The sequence below is a fragment of the Schizosaccharomyces octosporus genome (genome assembly GCF_000150505.1).
Source record: "Schizosaccharomyces octosporus yFS286 unplaced genomic scaffold supercont6.1, whole genome shotgun sequence".
NCBI lineage: Eukaryota > Fungi > Ascomycota > Schizosaccharomycetes > Schizosaccharomycetales > Schizosaccharomycetaceae > Schizosaccharomyces > Schizosaccharomyces octosporus.
The window spans coordinates 2,841,965-2,864,747 of record NW_013185619.1 but is presented as its reverse complement, the minus strand read 5'-3'; the positions used below and the strand labels follow the sequence as shown (position 1 = coordinate 2,864,747).

The window sequence follows — 22,783 nt, the reverse complement described above, 5'->3', positions numbered from 1 at the left end:
AAAGTTTTGGGGAAAGAAAATAAAATAGAAATAAGAAACTGAACTCATAATAATAGATTATAATATACATTAATAAAGTGATTCTACTTAAGAAAAACTTCTGTTTTGACTCTATAGAATTAGCCTCTCAATTCAATCAGATTTTAAGAAATTGTCCATTGCTCAACTAAGCGGGAAGCTTGCTCGAAATGCTGTCTTGAAACAAAGTTGCTGGCCAAGCTTTTTGCATAAAGACGAGAACAGTTAATTTCAATAGAAAGTACTTTTTCGTTTGTCTGAAGACCGTCTCGCCTCGAACGGACATAGTTGGATTGAATGAACTCCAACATATCCGTTGGTATATCAGCAGTGCGTGTCCACATGTCAAGATAATTTGATAATCTTTCTATATCGTCTGATGGTAACGATGTCTCGACTGACATTAGTGTTTCGTCGAACTTGCTTGCGTAGACAGCATTCACGGGCAAAATCGACTTTCCATGACTCAAGACAACAATTCTTACATCTGTCTGTATGTTGTAACTACTAAACGGATAGGCAAATGTAATCTCTTGTTGGGAAAGAAGATAGGATAAAAATGCGACGTTACGGACGCCTGTATCATTTAAGGTACCGCTCGAAAGTTCGGTCTCATCTAATATCAATAACGTTCCTGGTGCCAATTGCAAACGACCAATTGATAGAGTGTCCCCATCACTTCTGGGATAAAGTGGCTCCTTGTTTAGTTCATTGACGTCTATTTTTTGTACAACCGTTCTTTTAGTCAAGGTTTTGATAAGGCTTATAATCCTTGACGCGTGCTCTGATGTGCAGTTCGTCAGGTTTAAACTAAAAGACCCAACAATAAAGCTGTCAGCCCTATGAACGACGTTGGAAAGTAAAGAAAGCAGCAGCGATTCGGACGCCACATTATCCCCCAATAATTTGTTAAATTGGGTAAGCAGTTTTAATCGTAGATGTCCAGCTTCTTCCTCAGATGGATACGTGACGGGAGATTGCTTGAAATCTTCAAATGTAATTAAATGAAGAATTGGGAGCCCATCAGAATATTCACTTGGCTCTTCGTACATACCAAGCATGTCAACTGCTTGACAAACACGAAGACGAGTTTCCATTCCACCATAACACTTCACACAGAAACCAAAATCTTCCTTTGCTAGTGTTCTATTTGAGTACTTTGCGGTAAGATCTTTATACAATTCATTCTCTTCGTTTGGTTCTAAAGAATTCGCTTTGCTGGATCTCAGTTCTCCAGGTATATTAGTTAAAAACAAAGAGTATCTCTCGTCAAGTGCTATTTTATTTTCATCCACAAAGGATTCATCTTCACTGTAGCTGAGAATGTAACGGCATCCTCGCCAATATTGATCGTTCATTTTAATTGCGCCTGCAAAAAACTCATGTCCAAAGTTAGTATCTTGAATCATTCCTTGTAACCGAAGCAATTGTCCGGATTTTAGCTCCTTAATATTACAATTGGGGTAATATGGGATCTAACCGTTAGTTATACCGTCTAGAAGCAGATTAAAAGCCATAACATACCTTTTGTAAATCATATTTATTTGCAAATATATCAGAAACCGCTTCTTCGATCCCTAAACTACCTTGGAGATCCGGTTTACCTGGATTTGACAGTGAGGCATCTTGTATCTTTTGAAGATACGATTGTGGGTCTTTTAAAAATACTTCCGATAATTGGGCTACCATGATCTCCTTGTCCCGTTATTTTAAATGGAGAGAAAAAGGGAGACCTAGTGGTTTTGAAAGATATACGTTTTGAGATTGTTCATTTTATTGCCCTTGCTTTTCAAACTCTTACAGTTATAAGCTATAGGTAGATTCGCTTATATAATAAGCTCAGAATACGCGAATTGAAGAAAAATAAACCTGTTCATGTATTTTATGTTTTAAATATCAGTAGATATTTCTTTTTATATTATAATAATAAAATGAAAAAAAAAATTTGAAAACTTGATGCTGTGAATTTGATCCTTTGGTGAAGCAAGGAACTCTACTACCCAATTTGTGAAAAAGCTTATGTAACAGTAATTCAAATCAAGTAAATAATGCCTTGCGTATACAATAAATACTCGCTTTTCTGCTTCTTCATTTGCTACGAATAAAGTTGACATCCTATTTCAATGCTGAGACTTGAGCGCGTCCACCCTCCACCGAATACTACATAGTCCCATAAATAGACGGTGCCTAAAAATGGGTGATTCGGTTATGTCTACTTCTTCAGGATTAAAAAATGCGGTGCGATATGAATTACCTTGGTAAGTTTGCACGGAAGAAGCGCATCATGTTCTACTACGATGGTCAATCTATCCAAATGGCAGCTTCGTATCATTGTGCGATGGTTCGAGATGTTCTTGGTGACAAATAGCTAATTCACACATATAGGGTTGAGAAGTATAGACCTGTAGTACTTGATGATGTGGTTGGAAATGAAGAAACAGTCGATCGTTTAAAAGTAATAGCTAAAGATGGCAATATGCCTCATCTTATTATTTCTGTATGTTATTTACTTTTCATTATAACTAATTTGTAAAAGGGGATGCCAGGAATTGGTAAAACTACTTCCATCATGTGCTTGGCCAATATGCTCTTGGGTTCAGGCTGTCGAGAAGGAGTATTAGAGTTAAATGCATCTGATGAAAGAGGTATTGACGTTGTTAGAAACAAAATTAAAGGATTCGCTCAGAAGAAGGTAAATCTTCCTCCAGGTCGTCATAAAATAATCATTCTCGATGAAGCAGATAGTATGACAGCAGGTGCCCAGCAAGCTTTACGAAGAACAATGGAAATTTATAGCAACACAACAAGATTTGCTCTAGCTTGCAATCAATCCAACAAAATTATCGAGCCTATCCAATCCCGTTGTGCTATTTTGAGATACTCGAGATTAACAGAGCAACAAGTTTTGCAGCGTTTGCTCGAAATATGTAAGTTGGAGAATGTAAATTATACAGATGATGGTATGGCAGCACTTATTATGACTGCCGAAGGTGATATGCGTCAAGCTGTCAACAATTTACAAAGCACAGTTTCGGGATTTGACTTAGTCAACGGTGAAAATGTCTTTCGGGTTGCAGACCAGCCTTCCCCAGTAGCCATCTATGCAATTCTTCAATCTTGTCATTCTGGCGACATAGATACAGCATTGGCGAAGCTGAAAGACGTATGGGGTCTTGGTTACAGTGCAGTGGATATTGTTACAAACATGTTTCGTGTTGTGAAAACAATGAATGAAATACCGGAATTTACCCGGTTGGAGATGCTTAAAGAAATTGGAACTACGCACATGATTGTTTTGGGAGGAGTGCAAACGTTGCTTCAATTAAGCGCACTCGTCTGTCGTCTAGCAAAATCGCAAATGAATCCACGGGCGTTTGAGATATAAATCCTTTCATTATGTTTACAAACTAAAAATTTGGGACTAGCACTTACTTAATATCCAACTTTACGAATAAAACATACTCCAGGTAATGACAAAAAGAAAGAGACCAGTGATGAGTAAAGTATAATACATAGTCGTCTGAAAAGTTGTTCCAAGTCTTCCGAAAAATACCGGAAGTCCCATGAAGTTGCAAAAAGAGTGAATTAGAAAGGTAGGCCATATGCTATGAGTGTTTAGAAATACATAAGTGCTATACCATCCAAACAATGTTGTATAGAAAAATTGCACCAGAAACTGTATCATTGCAACTACGTATGCTCCGGGGTAACTGAGTAAGAACTCGTAGGAATGATGAAAATGGGCAAACCCAAAGAGAAGGGGAGCCGAGAGGATAGTTTCTTTCTGAGAGTAGTTTGCTTTTTCGAATAAAGGAATTATGGAACAACGAAACATTACCTCTTCAGATAGAGGTCCCTAGTAAGTTAGTATGTGTCCGTAAAGAATTAACAATCCCAGTGATCACGTACAATAACTAGGTTCCGCCAAGTTGCTGGATTTTTTATTTCAAAGGACACCGTTTCTAGGAGGTTCTTATACACTTTATCAATAAAGATTGTCTGATATAATGGCCCCAAAAATAGTATTCCTACATGAAGCAGGCATTTTACGGTCTGTCTAAATTTTAAAAAAGCAAAGAAATTGACACCACATATCCAATTTGTAAATAGATAGGATGAAAAAGATGCAATGATTACTCCAATGCATCGTGTCAAAACTACATTTGGATCATTGCGAACCAAACCAGGCTTTGGTCTTCCTACCGCGAATATGTATAGGGATCCAATATATAAGCAAGTGTAACAAGTAGAAACAAGAAATGGATAAACCATGAAGATGCGTCTTTCTATAAGTCTGCGGTTCACCGGTGTTCAAGGAAGAGGTATTTTAGTAGTAAGAAGGACCGGCTGTATAGTAATAAATTAGAAAAGGGGAAATAGAAAACAATGAAAGCCAGAAATACAACATATTTATTCTATACTAGATACCTTATGAAAAAAATCACTTGATATGGGTTTGTTTGATACTGTTCGGACGGATTACGGAAAAGAAAAAACCATCGGTTCATAATACTAAGTGTATTTTATATTCATATTTAGAAGTTGCAATGAAGAAAACTACAATAATTCCCAAACAGTCGCTTTCAACCAAAATCCCAAATTATATTTGACAAAAACTAAACGATTGGTCCAATGAGGGAGACTGCTACACGCACTTGAAGCCAATGCATGTTTTACCTCAGTATCTTCCTCAAAGGAAACATAGGAGCTTGTTGCTTGCAAGCAATCTTAAGCGTCGATCTGCATAGATTGATCCTTGTTTTGAAGCTCCTTATTAAAAGAGTCTGTAACAACATCGCAAAGATCCATTAAATCATCCAATCCCTTCTTGAGTGCTTCAACCGCGGTTGTGCTAGCTATAATGAAAAAGGTTAGTTACGCTTGAAAATAATCGAGAAAATATCTTGAAAAGAGTGAGTATAACAAGAAACCCTCCTCCATCATCTCATTCTCTTTCAAATTTCTTTTCTTTTTTGCTTTAAAACTTACGAAGTGTCTGAATTCGAAGATTCATCTTGGCTTCTGATGGATGAGGTATAGAATAACCACAGAATTCGACCTCAGGGCTAATAAAGAAAAAACTGTTAGTACAAATTGACTGGAATATCATTCCTTACTTTTTCATGATCATATAGCGAAGAGAATTTCCTAGAGTATGATCTTCTTTTAAAACTTGAAATGTCACAGACGTAAAATCCGCGGAATGTCCAGGCAACTAGTAAATAATCATTAGTATACCATACGTTTTATACGCTTTAATTCATGGGTGTCTAGAACCATCTCCAGGCTTTTTCAATGCTTCTAGAGAACCTCATTCACGTACAATTGTGATCTTTTCGCTACCCAACTCCATAGCAACGGAGGTAGGGTCTGTAACATCTGTCATTGCTGCCATTTTTAAAAGAAAATTAAATTATAATGCCGTTTGAAAAGAAGCGTAGCAATATGCCAAGAAAGAGTAAATTTCAAGGTTTTTCATTTCGAAAAAGAAACAGTAACGCAATGGAACGCAGTTTTTAAAAAGGTTTACTGACGCTTTACTAATACATAGTGTATTTCATTTCATTACTTTAGTAAATAAACTGCTTGCTAGAAATGCACCTAATTATAAAAAAACATAGAACTGTACACTGCTCTTCATGCTTATAAGAATAAAGAAAACTAATTCTTTCTTGCTTTAGTAAATTATTTGAAACTACATTTATCTGTTATAAATACTCTGGAACACTGATTACACCCAAATCATCATTGAATAAAAGACATTCCTCAAATCTCTTCTAAATATTACAAGCTTACAGGCAATTGATTTATATAGTTAAAACCTAGCCTCAACGCTTAGATCTTGCAAGCGTTCTTCTGAAGGAAGAAGAAAACATACTTTTTTGGAATGTTAAAAGATTGCAAACGCAAGTGAAGCTTAGAAGCATACCAGTTGAAAAGAAAGAAAGGAATTGTTTGTCATACGAACTAATCATTTGCTGTTGATTGACTAAATGTTGTTTGTAGGGCAATTGAATATTTCTGTCGCTCATTTACTAAACTTGTATGTTTATAGAAGTGTCAATAAAAATAAATAAAGAAATCCAATAAGAGAGCCCCTTACTGCGGATAACCGCTATACAAATGTCCTAGGGATGTTCCCAATTCACCTCTACTACACACCCAACCTGAACATCACACGGTCATTAACACGAAGAGATGCGATGTTGTCTTGGAGCAATATCATATATATATTTTTATTATTTTCCTTAGTTTCTGTACAGGACGCATTGCATAGTGAATCTACGTCAATTGTTGATTTACTTTCATCGAGTCCGAACTTTTTTCTTTTAATAAGGCATCTACAGCGTGACCGGTTTATTCCTTACTTAAATCGAAATAAAGGATTGACATTTTTTGCTCCTCTAAACGAAGCATTTGATGATGATACTGTTGATCCTGTATGGCCATACCATATACTGAATACGACGGATTTCAATCGTACAGTCTTTGCTACAGAGTTCAAAGCAGCCGATGGTCAACCAATTGCTTTGAAAGTTACACATAAAGGAGAATCGAATAATCCTTTTGATCTCGTAAATGATGTTTACATTGTTAGGCCCAATTGGCAAGCCGACAGCGGCATTGTTCAAGTTGTGGATCAGCTTCTTCGCCTTCCCCAAACTGCTTTAGATATTCTTAGTTCGGAAAGCGAGTACAGCATATTTTATCGCTTATCTTCTGCCTGGGTTGGTGAATATGAATCAACTACCTTGTTCGTTCCCACGACTGATGTATTTATCAATACGTTTACAAATACAGAATTGAGTTATATGTACTCTATTTATGCAACTGAAGATGTAAAGACCCTCTTTAATCAACACTCAGTCATCCATGAACGAGTGTATGCTGATGACGTTGTTGAGCCCAAGAATTTTACTCTAAGAAACGGATTTGTCATGACAATGCGATACGACAAGCCAAATAAAATCTTATATTTTAATGACACCCCTTCCTATAACTTTGATTTAGTCACCCGCAATGGTGCAATACACGTTTTGCCAGATCTCCTAAACCCTGAGGTTATCGTGTTTACACCAGCAAAATATTTAATAGGCTTAGGAGCAACCTGGTTTAGTGAAAAAATTTCTCAAAAAAGAGAGGACGCAGCTATAGATACATCTTCACATAGAGGTATCTTTGCACCTACCAATTGGGCTTTTCGTGAAAGCTCTGATATCGATTATCATATAATGGAAAACTTTTATATGCCTAATATAAATAAATATTATTTGGCGAAGACGAATTCCAAAAGCCACGATGAACACAACGCTTTAATAAGAGTAGCTACGGATACAACAGGCGCATTATACGTTAATTTCGACTCACATTCTATAGATCGAGAGACCATCGGCAATGTAAGTCTGTTTCTTCTTGAAAAAGATATCGAACCCCCCAGACCATTACTCTCTCAGCTCATTTTATTGGATGAAATATCTATGAGTGTCCGATATCTAGCTGCGCTTGGTCTTGGAGAAGATCCGAATAGTACTTGGTTTTTAATTGAAAACGATGCTTGGATGAAGCTAGGACTTATACGAAAGGCCTTAGAGCATAATATGGAAATGATGCAAAATCTGTTCCTTGAGTATGTTTTCCAAGGAAAACATTATTTTGGGTCAAGCGAGGATTCTTGGACTTCTGGAAATTATACGACTATATCTGGTAAAAGTGTTATGATAGAAAACTGTCCCGAGAATAACGATATAATCTATATAAATGGTCTTCCTTACGAAGTTCAAACGCGTGACATGTTGGTCCAAGAAGGTGTCGTTCACATCTTGAACAGATTAGTCGTTCCTTTTCCTGTTTCCCAGCGCAGCATGATTAGTGCTGGAGAAAGAAAAGAGTTCTTAGAATTAATTGACAAACAAGGACTAACTGACACGTTAGATCAGGGTTTATCGATTGTAGTTCCTCCCCTATCCACTTCGGATATCAAATCAAAGGACTTTTCGTTCGCTGATCGACACATCATTGACACCACGAAGAAATCATTTGTTATTCACGATTCTCTTTTGTCAGTAGATAATGGACCGTGGGTACATATAGAAGATAGCGGTTTCTCTAGTTGCGGCAATGTCTACTTCGTGAAGTCTCCAATTCCTACAAGGCGAAACGCAAGCTGGAGAACATTTGGAGTTTCTCTCCTTGGTTTCTTTACTGCCTCCGTGTTTTCTGTTAGTGGTTATAAAACTTACAGAATCTATCAACAGAAATTATGGGCATCAGAAAGAGAGCCTTTGTTGATGCCAGCTAGCAGAGCACCATCCCTTCCTCGTCCTGGAAGTCCTGCTCGTTCTGTTTAAAATATCCCTTAAGGATCTGTATATTATACATGATGTTCAGCTAATGACAGTCAATATCTGGGGAATTATGGAAACATAACTACCCTTTCATGAAAGATTCTAATGACAATAAAAAATGAAGTTCTCGTTGAATTGAGTATAATGCTTTCTCCACTCATTTCGGATTCATGATACGATGATAACATATATTCGCAGAAATTATTAACTCCTGTTATGAAACGACCAGTGTTTGTAAATAACTATAAGGTGGCTATACGATGTATGTTTAGTACAAAATAACTGGAATTACAAACGCATCATAAATTATGAAATATTTTTCGCTATTTACTTTCAATGGATTCTTAGCATATTCATCTTCCACAGTAGGTATCAAGACTGAAAATCCTCAGGTACATTCTAGGAATGAATATCAATTTTCCGTCTGTACTAAAAAGTATTCAACTTGAGATTATTCTAATTCAATTGACCATATCATTATTCTCAACCATAAATCCTACCATCGATTTATCCTCGACATACAATTTAAATGAAGTAACAAAAGACTGTGGTAACAAACATAACACCGAAGAATCTGCACAACTTCGCTAGTCAACCCTAACCTACATAGAACTTGAACAGTCACAACGAACACTTTCACAATTGCCAAATTTAGCAAACCAAACTTCTCCACAATGGCTGTTGGAAAAAACAAGAGACTCTCCAAAGGCAAGAAGGGAATTAAGAAGCGTGCCGTTGACCCTTTCGCTCGTAAGGACTGGTACGACATTAAGGCTCCTTCCTTCTTCGAGGTCAAGAACGTTGGAAAGACTCTTGTCAACCGCACTGCCGGTCTAAAGAACGCCAACGACGCTCTTAAGGGTCGTATCCTTGAAGTTTCCCTTGCAGACTTGCAAAAGGATGAAGAACACGCATTCCGCAAGGTCAAGCTCCGTGTTGAAGACATTCAAGGTAAGAACTGTCTTACCAGCTTCAACGGTTTGAGCATCACTTCTGACAAGTTGCGTTCTCTTGTTCGTAAGTGGCAAACCACTATTGAAGCCGACCAAACCATCAAGACTACTGACGGTTACCTTTGCCGTGTGTTCGTCATTGGTTTCACCCGTCGTCGTGCCAACCAAGTTAAGAAGGCTACCTATGCTCAATCTTCTCAAATTCGCGCCATCCGTCAAAAGATGTTCCAAGTCATCCAAAACCAAACCTCCTCTTGCTCCATGAGAGAGCTTGTCCAAAAGCTCATTCCTGAGGTCGTTGGTCGTGAGATTGAGAAGGCTACCAATGGTATCTTCCCTCTCCAAAACGTTCTTGTCCGCAAGGTCAAGATCCTTAAGGCTCCTAAGCACGATGCTCAAAAGCTTCTTGAGCTTCACGGCGGTGAAGGTCAAGATGTTGGCACTAAGGTTACCAAGGATGTCGCTCCTTTGGAGTCTGTATAAACATATCCTATCGAAATCATTGGGGCTGCAAGTTGAAATTTATAGAAGAGCTAATGAAAAGAGCGTCTATTATATAATTTGTGAGTAATGTAGAGATGTGTAAGCTAGTATAATAAGTGTAATTGAAATACAAGAAAATACATCGTAAGAAGGGTTTTGAGATTATGATTTACTTTCACGATAATTCTTCTATTTCCAATTGAATTGTATTGTATTCTCTATCCGGCAACCAAAATTTTATATATAAAAAGGATAAGTATTCTATTAAAATTCGAGAGGGGAGTTCAATGTGTAAGACTTACTCGTAAGAGTTAAGTTGTCTTGTAATATATAATAGGCTACTTCAAAAAATCAACAACATGTCCAGTGAATTCTTGGGCTTTCTCAAAGTGAACCCAATGACCACAGTCCAGGGTTTCCATTTGATAATTTGGAAACATTTTTTTGAACACAGGTAAAGCTTCATCGGGTACAAAAGTACTGTGTTTGGCTTTAATGACCAAGGTAGGTCCTGTGTATTGATCCGCACAATTTTCGTTCACGGAGAATCCTGCTAAATCAGGGAGAGAGTTGTAGATGGTCTCAAGAGGAATCTGAGATTTGAAAACATTATCGGCGTTTTTTCTAATGTTAGAAAGTAAGAATGCTCTGACTAAAGTTACATCTTCGACCTCCTTGAGAATGTTATCTGCGCTGCTTTGTCTTTTTAAGTTTGCTTCGTCAATGCGCATTAAAGCTTTAATATACACTTTAGTTTTTTCTGGAAGATGGGTATATATAGGGGAATTATCGGCGACGACTAGTTTTTCGACCATGTCGGGGTATAGCAAAGCAGTTGCCATGGCAGTTTTTCCTCCCCTAGACAAGTGTTAGTATTTCAGTCATACTTCAGTTTATAGATAGACTTACATAGAATGACCGATGATAGAAGCCTTTTCAATGCCATGCGATTTCATAAAATGATGGGTATCAAAAGCTAAAGATTGGTATGACAGAGGACCAACACCAGGCGAGTCACCATGGCATCTTTGGTCGATATTGTATACATCTCTGTCTAGTTTAGAGACAAAGTGGTTTGACAAAGATTTCCAATTTTTTCTCGATCCTAACAGTCCGTGAAGAATAAGAACTGGGGGCTTTTTCGGAGCAACTGCAGAAAACTTTTCGAACGCTAATTGCACTGGTTTAAAGGTCATGGTACTTCTATAAAAATTTTGAAACTTTGAATGTAGTTTGCTTTTGACAGGATCGTTTGATATCGAATTTATAGAGGACTGCTAAATGACAGATAAAAATTTTCCCAATATACAACTAAAAAAAAATACATGAAATATTTCTAAATATATATAATTTTTACTTAAAGTTGTTTTTCTTTTGATCTAGCGTTCAAATTACGTTGTTAGTGGCAAGAATGAATAACATCAACATAAAGTCAAGGTATGTTGATGTTGGTAAGGTAAGTTGGTAAAAGTGAAATTACAATCCATCCAAAGAATAATAAACAAAAAAGAAATTATCAAAAAAATGATTTGTCATTAATTTTATCTAGCGAAACCCGAGGTAGAACCGCAGAGTCGCTTTACTTTCATTACATAGTAACGCGTTTGGCACAGAAGCTGTATAATAAAAGAAGCAAATTATCGGGAAGCGTATAAAGATCAATATGAAATTCGCCTCCTGTAAAGGAATTAGTAAAAGAGAAGAGAATAGCCATTCGTAAAACATACCTTCAATATCGTTACGAACGTACATGTCTGGAGTTTTGTTTTCATTTACCATCTGTACAACTTGCAAAAGGTCATCTTCTTGTAATTTTTGAAGACCATCGGCCAACTTTTCCATATCCACCTAAAGTACTCGGTTAGTATGAATGTAAGATGTGAAGAAGCATCGTCTCGTCCCATACAGGTTTTGCTTTTGTTTTTTTCTTTGCAGCACCAGCATCAATTTCAGGCTTTCGCTTATCCTTTCTTATTTCTTCGGCCTCGGGTGAATAACCAGGAACAGGGCCTGTTAGGGATAAAGCTTTAAGCAACCCAGGCCGACCCGCAGTTATTGTCTAGAAAGGAGTCAGTAAAAGAAGTTCATATAATCATGTATAGAATTAAAATTACCAAATCAATGTCTTCGTGATAATGCTCTTGCTGGAAATGCAGGTAGTGAGAAAAGCGATATTCACCGCCTTTGTCCGCATAATAAATTATGATTTCCATTTCAAATTCACCCCAACCTTGTTCCCGAATCATATAAGGAGGTTTACGAACAGCTAGAGCAAACGTCAGTAACCAATTCATGATTATCATCTAAAACATGTCAAGCGATGCTATTATTTTTTAGGAAACATACTCCTTGTGGGTTTGAAATGTAGGGTGTAACTTGTAAGTTACACGGTCAATAAAACTTGCGTCGACCTCTTCTTGTTGAGCGTCTAGGCAAACAAGCTTAATAGCCCATTCTCGCATAGCATAGCTTTGATCATTGAGGACAGCAGCTTCTCCTCCAGGTAAAATATGCTACAAAGGAAGGTTAGTAAAAAGATATATTCGTAGACAATGGAGGAAACAAGTTGTTGCACGATACAATCGGTATTTTTGCAGTTTCCTTTTCCCTCTTCAAGCCATGAATGAAACCATTCATAAAAAATCAACCTACCTGATCAGTAACTAATCGTAACGTTCTCTGAACAGTGGACATGATTACAAACAAAGAGAAACAGAAACCGTTTTTGGATTATTTCTAATGCAAAGAATGCGATTAAGGAACTGCGTATGTGAAGCAGAAACGACAAAAGATTTTTTTATACGCCGATAAAAGTCTATTCAAAGAAACCAATAAGTTACTTGGCTTTTCTAAGGGAAGTGTCAATGTCCTTTCTTTTGTTAAAACGGTAAGATTAGACTTAGTTGCGGCGAAGCATACAACGTCTAGGAACAGCAAAAATGAATGGGAAAATTAATCAAAAGTAAACTAGATTGCTCACGTTCACTGTGCGTTTTGTGGATTTATAACGTCGCTGCTGCTGCTGCTAGCCAGGAATGATCCAGCTGGAGTCAGCTTTCTTGAATAGTGAACTATAAGACACTCACAAAACTTAAATTGGGCGTTCAAGGGATATGGAAATAATTGCAGTAATCAACAAAACCATTATTAGAATTTTGTTTGTATTGTCTTTTCAAAAAAAAAAATAGGAATTAAGCTAAATGAAAAAAAAAATTGTACAATATGATAAAATAAGAATAAAGCTTTCTCATAGTTTACTGCGATACTACATTTCTAATGTACCGTTTCGTAAACGGAATATAATGTCACGCAAACTGAAGCATAAACATCCAAAGCGCTTTTTCAAATATAAAATAAAAACTTTTCTTTTACGTTCATGCTATCTGATTATAAGCGCAAGTTTTTCGTTGAAGATCCAGCAGCATTTCTTTCTTTCTTTTTTGTTTATTTATGCATAATAGCGAGCTATGCTATTCAACCTACCGTTTTATAAGAGACGTTCATTAGTAAACAATATTTGTGAATCAACTATTTCCAATTCTTAAACAGTTTGCTTGATGACTGTATTCTGTTTTCCTTTTTTTTATGTTTTCTATGTAAAAGAAACTGTTTAGAACAGACCTTACCATGTGCCTTACGTATTGATACTTACATGTCACTCCACCGGCTTATATATATGAAGCAACAACTTCTACGCCGAGATCTTCCAACGCAGCTGCATCAGTTTGAATTAGAGAACAGTTTGAGGTTTGCTTCCTTTCACGAAAATGAATGTCAATCGACGCGATGAATTGACTTGTTTAGGGATTTTTCCTCTAAAGGATAGAAAGCAACTGGAAGGTACCGTAACCCCTATTTTGCAACTTCGAACCAAGTTTTTAGTACCTCCTGAGCGATTTCACGAAGCATTGCTTTTGAATAAGGATGTCATAGATGAAGAAGAATCGAAGAATTTGAGGCTCTATCTAGAGCGTCTTAGCCCACAATTAGCGCTTTTTGTGAGGAAAGAACGCCCTGAAGAAGGAATTGATTCCTTCATTTTTCAAACAGACAAATATGAATTTGAAGTTTATTACTTTAAAAGTGATTGTTCCTTAAAATTCAACGGCATTTATGACCTACATGAGAAACAAAAGCAAAAGCAGCAAGAAGACGCTGTTCATGGGCTAATTGCAAATGATCAACCAGAACAGAACAAGGTTTCTCCCACCAGGCTGGAAGAAAAGGCGTACTGGGATCGCTATGATGTGGATCAACCTTTGGAAAATGAAATAGATGGTGGTTCACACCCGCTACCTCAACAGAGACGAAATCAAAAATACGATCGCCTCGGTCTTGATACACTGATTGTAGAGCAAACTTCCAGCTTGTGGAAGGTTTGTCAACATAATGGTATGTCAATAGACGAATTCCTGCATTTTATCCGCTTCGGTCTCGAGCCATTTCCAAGGAACTCCAATCACGCCTTGTCATTTTTTGGACGTTAAGTCAAGTTTTGTGCGAGACTGAAATATATCAACGCAAAGCTTTCTCGGTTTACTTCCTTCATAGTCTTGGGTGTTAAGTGAAATTGCCGAAACTCTTATAAGCCACTTTTTATGATTCTTAATTGTTCTTGTTTCATTCTCATATCTTTATTGACTTTGCTAGTAAATGCTTTTGTTTCGTGTCGGTCCGTGTCTCCAACAAGAAAAGCTAAGTCTTCATCAACGACTCTTAATGACTTTACAAGTATTGGTTCATGACATGAAATACTTATCCCGCTAAACAACCAGTACAAATTTGAAGATCCTTTATGAATTAATACACTTAAGAATACGTTAACAGTAAGTCCATTGCAATTTAGATTTTCTTACACTCCATACTCAATATAGCCTGCATCTAAATATCGTATTATGAAATTACAAGACAATAGCTTCATTGGTTACCAGAGTGTAGCGTAAGGCGCTAAAGCAATTTGTGCAATGCACCAACTCACCCATAATTGATCTTCTCTCGCGTCCACGAAAAGTTTGAACAGTTCTCTCTTACCTCTTTTTTAGTATGTCCTTAAAGAAAAGAGCTAGAGCGAATTCTGTGGTTCAAGAAAATGATGAAAATGCGTCACGCATGAATGGATCATACGAACCTGCAGCAGAAGCAACTCCATCTTCACATCTTGCTGAAAGTGGAAAGTGGAAGGAATCAATTGCTCGTGTAGTCAGGTGCGTTGTTTCTATCCGATTTAGTCAGGTTGCTTCTTTTGACACAGATGAATCTGGCACTGGAGAAGCCAGTGCGTTCATTGTGGATGCTAAAAATGGTTATATGTTGACCAACCGACACGTAGTGTGTGCTGGCCCCTTTGTTGGACATGCAATTTTGGATAATCACGAAGAAGTTGAGGTATATCCCGTTTATCGTGACCCAGTCCATGATTTTGGATTTCTGCGGTTTGACCCCAAACGAATTCGTTACATGAACGTTGAACAATTGGAATTACGTCCCGACTTGGCCAAAGTAGGAGCAGAAATCCGCGTAATTGGTAATGATGCTGCTGAAAAGCTGAGTATTCTTGCTGGTTGGATTTCCAGAGTTGATCGTAATGTTCCCGACTATGGTGAGTTAACGTACTGTGACTTTAACACAAACTATATTCAAGCTGCTGCCAATGCCAGCGGTGGCTCAAGTGGAAGTCCAGTCGTGGAAAGGAACGGGAATGTGGTTGCTTTACAAGCAGGCGGCCATATGATCGCAGCAACGGATTACTTTTTACCATTGGATCGGCCATTACGTGCTTTACGATGCCTTCAGAATAAGAAACCTATTACTAGGGGTAGTATTCAAGCCCAATTTTTGATTAAGCCTTTTGACGAATGCTCTCGATTAGGATTGGATACGGCTATTGAAGAACAAGTGAGAGGTCTTTTCCCCGGTGCGACAAGCATGTTGGTCGTGGAAACGGTGCTTCCAGAAGGACCTTCTCACAACAAATTACACGAGGGTGATATCCTTCTTCATCTGAATTCAAAATACTTAATCGATCTCATAGAGCTAGAAAGCATCTTAGATGAATCCATTGGTCAAGACATCGTACTTACCGTTCAACGTGGAAACAACAAAGTCGACGTCACCTGTCGAGTCCAGAGTACTCATGATATTGCTCCAGATAGATACGTAGAAGTTTGTGGTGCAAAGTTTCATAACCTTTCCTATCAACTTGCTCGTCAATATGCCTTACCAGTAAAAGGCGTTTTCATTAGTGAGCCAGCTGGTTCTTTCCGTCTGGAAGGTCCAGAGTACTGTTATTTGCTTGAAAGTGTAGCGTATAAACCCGTCCCCAACTTAGATGCCTTCATTGAAGTTATGAAGACCATTCCTGATCGATCACGTGTTGCCGTTGGATATCGTTTTATTCACGACAAACACTCTTTAATCACGGATGTCATTGAAGTTGACCGTCATTGGGCTAAAGCTTTTCGTTTAGCTACCAGAAATGACGAAACTGGTTTCTGGGATTTTCAAAATCTTGGTGATCCTTTGCCTGCAAAACCCAACGTTCCGTGTACCACATCTATCCCCAAACTAAATGTGGAGAATTTTGGCCCGACCGCCGATATAAATAATTGCTTTGTCAAGATTACTTATTATATGCCCATTCATTTGGACGGTTATCGAAAAAGTAGAAAACAAGGAACAGCCTTGGTGTTGGATAAAGATAATGGTATTGCTGTGACAAGTCGATGCACTGTTCCTTATGCTTTGGGGGATTTGACGATTACAGTTGCTGATTCTATACAGATTCCAGCTGAGGTTTTACATCTCCACCCAACCCAAAATTTAACTTTTATTAAATACGATCCGAAATTGTTGGGAGAAACACCTATTAAGGCTGCCGAGTTACGCAACTACTATGTCTCTCAAGGTGATAACGTAAATTTCTTTGGATTTAATTCCAAATCTAGAGTTGTTGCTACGAGAACTTCTGTCACTGACGTTATCACTATGGTTATTCCTCCAAATCCGATGCCGCGATTCAGAGCTGTTAACTTTGAGTCAATAACTATTGAATCTGGTCTGGGATCACAGTGTGGATCCGGTGTCTTAACAGATGACGAAGGAAAAGTTGTTGCTCTTTGGCTTACTCATTATGGTGAGCAGACAAGTCGCGGTACCGATGTAAAATATCATCTTGGTTTGGCGTCTCCGGTGGTTTTAACAACCCTAAAACGACTACAGAATAAGGTTAACCCACATATCAGAATATTAAATGTAGAGTTCCGTGCTATTCAATTAGCTCATGCAAGAAGTATGGGATTGTCTGCCGAACGCATTCAGCAAATCGAAACTGCAAACGAAAAGCGCCATCAACTCTTTATGATTACTCATGTTGAAGCAAACACTCCTCGTGTTTTGACTGATGGAGACGTTATATTAAGCGCTAATGGGAAGCCTGTAACACGTGTTCAGGATATTGAAGCCGAAGATGTTGAAGAAATTGAAATGGATATTCTTCGTGAAGGAAAAGAAATGAGTATTAAGGTACCGACGTTCTCTACGGAAAACTGTGAAACAAATAGGGTAATAATATGTTGGGGTGCTACTATTCAAGCTCCGCACAGAGCTGTTCGTCTCCAAAGCGAAGGTTTACCATCAAACGTATTTGTCACAAATCGCAGTAGAGGCTCGCCTGCTGATCAATATGATTTGGGTATTGCTCAATTCATCACTGCCATTAATGGTATTCCTACTCTGGATCTTGAGAGTTTCGTTCGTGAAGTTCGCAAAGTTCAGGACAATTCATATGTGAGAGTGAGCACAGTAACATTTGATAAAGTACCCGTTATTTTGACTATTAAAATGAATGAACACTATTTCCCCACGCTTGATTTGGTGCGTGACTCTAATAGTGAGGTTGGTTGGCGTGCAGTTCAATATGACGAGGGAGGTGAAGAAGATAATCCTTCAATGGGCTTGGTCATTGAAGAAGACGTGGATACCAATTCTGCTGCTGCAGATTAAAAAAAGTTGTGTTTTGTAAAGTTCATGCGCGAGACTCAACTACACTACCAATACGAATTTAAGTTTTTGTCATTTACCTAAACTTCTACTCAAAAAATTTTGAATAAGAGATTATTTATTTGGGCTCATGAAATATGAAAATAACATTTTAAAGTAAAGCAGAAGCTTTGTTTTCAATCAGTAGATCAACAACTGTTCCCATATTCTTGATGACCTCCAAAGCAGCCTCATAAGTTTTATCTTGTTGTGGTTCATCAAAGACAATTAAGATACCGCTACCTTGATCAAGAATTCCATAAAACACTTTGTCTAAGATCATTTGACTAAGCTTTCCTTCAACCTGTACGGTAGAGAGACCAATTACATTGGCAATGTGTGAAACTTCGATACGACTGTATGGTTCCACGACGCGAAGCAAGTTTTGTTCTAGGAGGTTATCATATAAAGTACTTAGGTGGGAACGGATGATAGGATCAGAGGCCAATTCTTGCTTGAAATCTTGCAAGGCCTTTTCAAAGTCAGCAAGAGAACGATTTTCGTGAGCTTGAGCAACAGCACGCATGGCCTCTATGTCTCTTCCGGAATATTTTGCAGAGTGCTTCCCTGTTAACAAAGATTTTACTTCAGAAATAGAGTTTAACATGATTTGAGAAAGTAGCATATATTTGAAAGAAGAAAGAGCCTTTTTCACGTCATCCAATGTATTATATCCTTCATAAGCTTCATAAAAGTAGGAGTAAGCGGTTTTGAAGTCTGCCTCTTCAGCATGTAAAATACCACTTTGCATATCTAGGCTGGCTTGAAGTGCAGCAGGACAGTATATGGCATTAGCGGCTGTACGGGCAGCAGTAAGGGAAGCACGGGCTTTGGGGATATTTCTAATGGCATGATAAACTTTAGATTCTAATAGATGAACTTCTGTGAGAAGCATTTTATCATCCATCTTTTTGAGTTCAAAAAGAATAGTATTCGTTAAATTGATGGCATCGGTATAAGAGCTGTTTTCGTAATATAAGGAAATAAGCTTTGTGTCTAAGGCTTGACGAAGGAAAGTTCGCTTTTCCTCAACAGCCCATTCTCTACAGCTTTTGGTGACTTCAATCTGCAAATGTAATGAACTTTTGGCACCGGAAAACTTGTCTATCAATGTACGAACTACGACCTTTGTTAATGACCCTGAGCAATTATTTCAAGTAACTTACTAATTTTTGCGGATTTAGCTTTCGAAAAATTCGACATCAGCGGTCTAACTTCTTGAACAAATTTGGCTAAATCTTCATGACGACTAAATCGTTAATAACATTTTTCATAATCCGAATTATTTATAATCTTACTTTTCAGCAACATAGAGATCGCTCAAGCCGACCATCGCTTGTTCTTGCTCGTTAATTAGAGAGTCATCTTTCTTTACATTTTTTTGAAGAATTTCTCTATAAATAGCCTCTGCTTTTGCAAAGTTCTTGCTTTTTAGCTCAGCTCCTGCTAGTTCAATGCTCGCGTTTGAAGGCATGTTGTTGGTAGCTGCTTGCTAATGCCTCTGCTGCTTATTTCATGAAGGAAACCTACAAGTGACAATGTTACTCAAGTGATTTGACATTAAACAGGAAAAGGCGATATAGTAAAAGAGATTTCTTGTATTATTGTTTTTATTTCTTAAGGAATTGCTGAAATAAATAAAAAACTTCTTCAATGAGGAATAACCACAGGACTTTGCAGGGTGCCAACAATGATCGTAAAATAATATCCTAAACGAACAAAATGGGTATTAAACTAAAGTAGAAAATCTCAATTATTTAAATAAATTGATTTTTGCTGCTAATTCTCATATGTTAAAAGGCAGACATGGATTCATTTACTCAACACCATAAGTTCTTCATAGCCATATTCATTCGTCCAACGATATAGTTTCTCAAGTATCAAAAAATTCGACCCAACCAGCGAATATAGTCATTGTTTTCATTTTAATTTAGAATTCATGTCGGGAAATCCTAATCTCAGCGAAAAAAGTAATGAGCGAGATACTAAAGAAGCAAGTGAGGTAAAAAAAGAGATTCGACTATTAGAACGTGAAATTCCTGAGAAACTTTTGGAAACTATACTGGAAGCAAATCAATATGTTGAATTACAAGAGCTTGAGAGACGTTTAGACTCATTAATTGTGCGAAAACGCTTTGACTTACAGGATTCCCTTAGTCGTCAGTCAAAGAAGACAAGAGCAATACGGATTTTCATCAGGAAAACTCTAGAAAACCAAGCTTTTCAAAGTCATGAAGAGAAAAATGATATCCAAATTAGTGATTTAGCTTCACTTTCTGTTCCTTCTTGGACAATTCATATGGAAGGAAGATTAATTCCTGTAAGTTAAAATATTGCTTGCGATTTGATTTGATTTTGGCTAACATAATATAATCAGGGAAAGGAAGAAGAAATGAAGCAATTGGATGAAATACCTTTCACCACATTTTTCAAGAAAATAGCTTTTCAGATACAACGCTCAGAGGAATTGTATCCAGAAAGTAACTACGTAGAATGGAATAAGCTTTCGAATGGTACTAACTTGGCAAATGAACTTAAATTAAAGCGAAATGGAGATCAAAATGTAAAAATAAACATACTTTTATATCCCGACGAGCACCCTGAGCGCTACAAATTATCAAGTGCATTTGCTAATCTCTTGGCAATCAAAGAAGGAACGCGTCCAACCATCGTCACGGCTTTATGGCAGTACATCAAGGTAAATTTTTCAGTTTAGTTGAATAATTTCATGTTCGTTTTTTTTCTATATACGCTAACATCAATATAGTTTCATCGACTTCAGGATATGGAAGAAAAGCGTTTAATCAATTGCGATAAAGGATTAAGAAATGTAAGTTCTTCTAAATTATTATAAACTCTGGTGTAACCTTGACACAATGAGAGTTTGTGCAAACACTTTCCACACGTAGTTGTTGTGAAGTCTTTAAAAAATGGGTTGTTAACATTTTCTAGCTTTTTGAAACGGACCGACTTTATTTTCCTAGGATACCAGAACTAATGAACAGGTTTTTGGAACCGGTCGATCCTATAGTTTTGTCGTTTGAATTAAAGTAAGTTTTTCGTACCAGATGATCCGTGACTAACACATTATAGTGTGAATGAAGAATCAGACAATCCTTTTGAAATATTTGATGTTTTTGTTAATGCAGACGATCCCAAACAAACCCAAACCCGGTCATTCTTAGCTAATGTGATGAACCAAAACGAAATCAAAGTTCTCGATGAAAAAATTTCAAGCTTTATTGAAGCTATTCATTATTCCAAATCAAAATATGATTTTATGCGGCAATTCTCAGAGGACCCTGTAATGTTTATTCATCGATGGACTGAATCTCAAAGTAAGGATTTGGAAGTTATTTTGGATGGCTCCGAAACAAATTTTGCCGAAAAGAAAGACTCAAAATACTATCAACAACCTTGGATTGAGGAAAGCGCTATTCATTATTTAAATAGACTAAATAGCAAAAAACAGCAAGAAATTCTTAATGCATCTACTAGGAAATAAAATATTATGGATTTTAATCAGCAATGATATATTAGGATGAAAATAAAAAATAACATAGTATTATAAACATACGAATGTATATTACACATACATGAAAACGAGCATGTAACAATTAGAGGAATCATCTACCTAACAAAAAGCCATTGCAAACACAGAACCTCATACTTCATAAGATTAATCTAAAATTGATCATGAGAACACTCTTGTAAGAAAAGAGAAATAAAAAGTTGATAAGACAAATCAAGCTTTTAATCCTTTAGACGAATGTATGCTCGCATCATCGCCCGAGCTCCTCTTCCAAATATGCGACCAGCCCCCTCACGATCCATTTCCAAAATCGCAAGAGCATCCCGGATGCTTATAACGCCTTTCTCTTCGTTCTGAACAGGCAATGTTCCATCACGCGCCATCATTTTATGAGTGTTATTTTCCTTTTTGCGAATACCAAAACCACCTCCGATAGCAGGGGCAGCCGGAGTTATGTCTGTGGCCATCCAAGAGTATTTCTTCCCACCAGAAGGTAAGGCGCTTCCAGCCATAATACTTGCGGTGGCATTCGTCATTCTGTTTTGAGCATCTTCGGATATGTTCTTTGCAGCAGCAGAAGAGCTTTGTTCTTTTCTACGTCGACTGGAAGATCCTTCTTCACTATTTGCATTCGTATTTAGCTCGGCAAGTCTAGCTTCATGTTCAGCTCGACGAACATTCAAAACAGCTCGTCTTCGTTCTTCACTTTCGTACTCCTTGTAAGCAGAATTCGCTAGTACTTGGCGAACATTATCAAGCTGAGAATAATTTTTCGTATCAAGTCGAGCGGTACGATGATTGCTTTCAACAATCATTCTCTGTAACAAATTTGCCATGTAATCACGTACTGCCATAGAGATGAGCGCATGAATATCCGTATCCATGCTCTTCAAACGATGCAAATTTACAATACTGCTGACTGTTTGCATCAAAGTGTATGAGTTTAAGAAGTCGCATTTCTTCGATCGATCTTCAGTTGAAAGTGCAAAGGTATTTAGAGATGCTGGATCATAATACGAAGTGGAAAGATTTAACTCTTCTTCTTTTAATTGAATACCACATGATATCAGAGCATCCTGCAATTGGTCTGCTTCTTGACGATCGCCGGTGGCTGCTGCGTTGCCGGAAGCACCTGAGGATGAAGGGACATTTCCTGGCCGAGAAGGCCCGTAATTTAATTTACCAGCTCCGGATCCAGATCCTTGATTGCCTCCAAAAGAAGGCTTTCTGCCGCTCACGTATGCTGGGTACTCTGGATAATCGTCATTTCTCGTACGCTTCACTTGCGGTGCCTCTTCATCGTCTCCATATCGTTTCATATTATCATTACTAAAATCCATTCAATAAATAATTGTAATTAAATGGTCGAATGTCAAAGCTTTCGCCTTTTCCATCCAAATTCTGATTCCCGATGC

General features: G+C 37.5%; 13 protein-coding genes across 13 annotated transcripts; 6 read left to right on the top strand and 7 right to left on the bottom strand.

Annotated features, from left to right (window-relative positions):
• Positions 1-5: 5 nt before the first annotated feature.
• Positions 6-1,807, bottom strand: SOCG_02096 (MCM binding protein). Its single transcript, XM_013160590.1, has 2 exons — positions 1,543-1,807; positions 6-1,493 (listed from the first exon to the last, which is right to left on the bottom strand). The coding sequence occupies exons 1-2, from the start codon at positions 1,705-1,707 to the stop codon at positions 144-146; spliced, it is 1,515 nt and encodes a 504-aa protein (XP_013016044.1). The 5' UTR covers positions 1,708-1,807; the 3' UTR covers positions 6-143.
• Positions 1,808-1,954: 147 nt separating this feature from the next.
• Positions 1,955-3,667, top strand: SOCG_02095 (DNA replication factor C complex subunit Rfc4). Its single transcript, XM_013160589.1, has 3 exons — positions 1,955-2,276; positions 2,404-2,515; positions 2,555-3,667. Exons 1-3 carry the CDS (start codon positions 2,212-2,214, stop codon positions 3,401-3,403), a joined length of 1,026 nt encoding a protein of 341 aa, XP_013016043.1. The 5' UTR covers positions 1,955-2,211; the 3' UTR covers positions 3,404-3,667.
• On the bottom strand, positions 3,363-4,516 carry SOCG_02094 (CAA Xprenyl protease). The gene is made up of 2 exons (XM_013160588.1): positions 3,928-4,516; positions 3,363-3,874 (listed from the first exon to the last, which is right to left on the bottom strand). The coding sequence occupies exons 1-2, from the start codon at positions 4,288-4,290 to the stop codon at positions 3,464-3,466; spliced, it is 774 nt and encodes a 257-aa protein (XP_013016042.1). The 5' UTR covers positions 4,291-4,516; the 3' UTR covers positions 3,363-3,463.
• Positions 4,453-5,508, bottom strand: SOCG_02093 (DNA-directed RNA polymerase I and III subunit Rpc19). The gene is made up of 4 exons (XM_013160587.1): positions 5,342-5,508; positions 5,136-5,233; positions 5,008-5,084; positions 4,453-4,874 (listed from the first exon to the last, which is right to left on the bottom strand). Exons 1-4 carry the CDS (start codon positions 5,411-5,413, stop codon positions 4,747-4,749), a joined length of 375 nt encoding a protein of 124 aa, XP_013016041.1. The 5' UTR covers positions 5,414-5,508; the 3' UTR covers positions 4,453-4,746.
• Positions 5,509-6,121: 613 nt separating this feature from the next.
• Positions 6,122-8,755, top strand: SOCG_02092 (fasciclin domain-containing protein). The gene has a single exon (XM_013160586.1). The coding sequence runs from the start codon at positions 6,153-6,155 to the stop codon at positions 8,364-8,366; it is 2,214 nt and encodes a 737-aa protein (XP_013016040.1). The 5' UTR covers positions 6,122-6,152; the 3' UTR covers positions 8,367-8,755.
• Positions 8,756-8,998: 243 nt separating this feature from the next.
• SOCG_02091 (40S ribosomal protein S3a) lies at positions 8,999-9,917 on the top strand. Its single transcript, XM_013160585.1, has one exon. The coding sequence runs from the start codon at positions 9,038-9,040 to the stop codon at positions 9,797-9,799; it is 762 nt and encodes a 253-aa protein (XP_013016039.1). The 5' UTR covers positions 8,999-9,037; the 3' UTR covers positions 9,800-9,917.
• Positions 9,918-9,972: 55 nt separating this feature from the next.
• On the bottom strand, positions 9,973-11,099 carry SOCG_02090 (hydrolase). Its single transcript, XM_013160584.1, has 2 exons — positions 10,709-11,099; positions 9,973-10,657 (listed from the first exon to the last, which is right to left on the bottom strand). The coding sequence occupies exons 1-2, from the start codon at positions 10,993-10,995 to the stop codon at positions 10,138-10,140; spliced, it is 807 nt and encodes a 268-aa protein (XP_013016038.1). The 5' UTR covers positions 10,996-11,099; the 3' UTR covers positions 9,973-10,137.
• A 288-nt stretch (positions 11,100-11,387) lies between these two features.
• On the bottom strand, positions 11,388-12,792 carry SOCG_02089 (transcription factor TFIIF complex subunit Tfg3; the record flags this gene model as incomplete). The annotated part of the gene is made up of 6 exons (XM_013160583.1): positions 12,452-12,792; positions 12,187-12,312; positions 11,914-12,102; positions 11,706-11,858; positions 11,527-11,647; positions 11,388-11,476 (listed from the first exon to the last, which is right to left on the bottom strand). The coding sequence occupies exons 1-6, from the start codon at positions 12,491-12,493 to the stop codon at positions 11,388-11,390; spliced, it is 720 nt and encodes a 239-aa protein (XP_013016037.1). The 5' UTR covers positions 12,494-12,792.
• Positions 12,793-13,481: 689 nt separating this feature from the next.
• SOCG_02088 (uncharacterized protein) lies at positions 13,482-14,651 on the top strand. Its single transcript, XM_013160582.1, has one exon. It carries the CDS (start codon positions 13,567-13,569, stop codon positions 14,284-14,286), a length of 720 nt encoding a protein of 239 aa, XP_013016036.1. The 5' UTR covers positions 13,482-13,566; the 3' UTR covers positions 14,287-14,651.
• A 98-nt stretch (positions 14,652-14,749) lies between these two features.
• On the top strand, positions 14,750-18,435 carry SOCG_02087 (serine protease). The gene has a single exon (XM_013160581.1). It carries the CDS (start codon positions 14,843-14,845, stop codon positions 17,798-17,800), a length of 2,958 nt encoding a protein of 985 aa, XP_013016035.1. The 5' UTR covers positions 14,750-14,842; the 3' UTR covers positions 17,801-18,435.
• Positions 17,827-19,996, bottom strand: SOCG_02086 (19S proteasome regulatory subunit Rpn6). Its single transcript, XM_013160580.1, has 3 exons — positions 19,135-19,996; positions 19,003-19,085; positions 17,827-18,955 (listed from the first exon to the last, which is right to left on the bottom strand). Exons 1-3 carry the CDS (start codon positions 19,308-19,310, stop codon positions 17,949-17,951), a joined length of 1,266 nt encoding a protein of 421 aa, XP_013016034.1. The 5' UTR covers positions 19,311-19,996; the 3' UTR covers positions 17,827-17,948.
• Positions 19,634-21,402, top strand: SOCG_02085 (SWI/SNF and RSC complex subunit Ssr3). Its single transcript, XM_013160579.1, has 5 exons — positions 19,634-20,156; positions 20,214-20,534; positions 20,604-20,666; positions 20,789-20,886; positions 20,930-21,402. Exons 1-5 carry the CDS (start codon positions 19,776-19,778, stop codon positions 21,339-21,341), a joined length of 1,275 nt encoding a protein of 424 aa, XP_013016033.1. The 5' UTR covers positions 19,634-19,775; the 3' UTR covers positions 21,342-21,402.
• On the bottom strand, positions 21,331-22,781 carry SOCG_02084 (transcription factor TFIID complex subunit Taf4). Its single transcript, XM_013160578.1, has one exon. It carries the CDS (start codon positions 22,706-22,708, stop codon positions 21,590-21,592), a length of 1,119 nt encoding a protein of 372 aa, XP_013016032.1. The 5' UTR covers positions 22,709-22,781; the 3' UTR covers positions 21,331-21,589.
• Between the last annotated feature and the right edge of the window lie 2 nt (positions 22,782-22,783).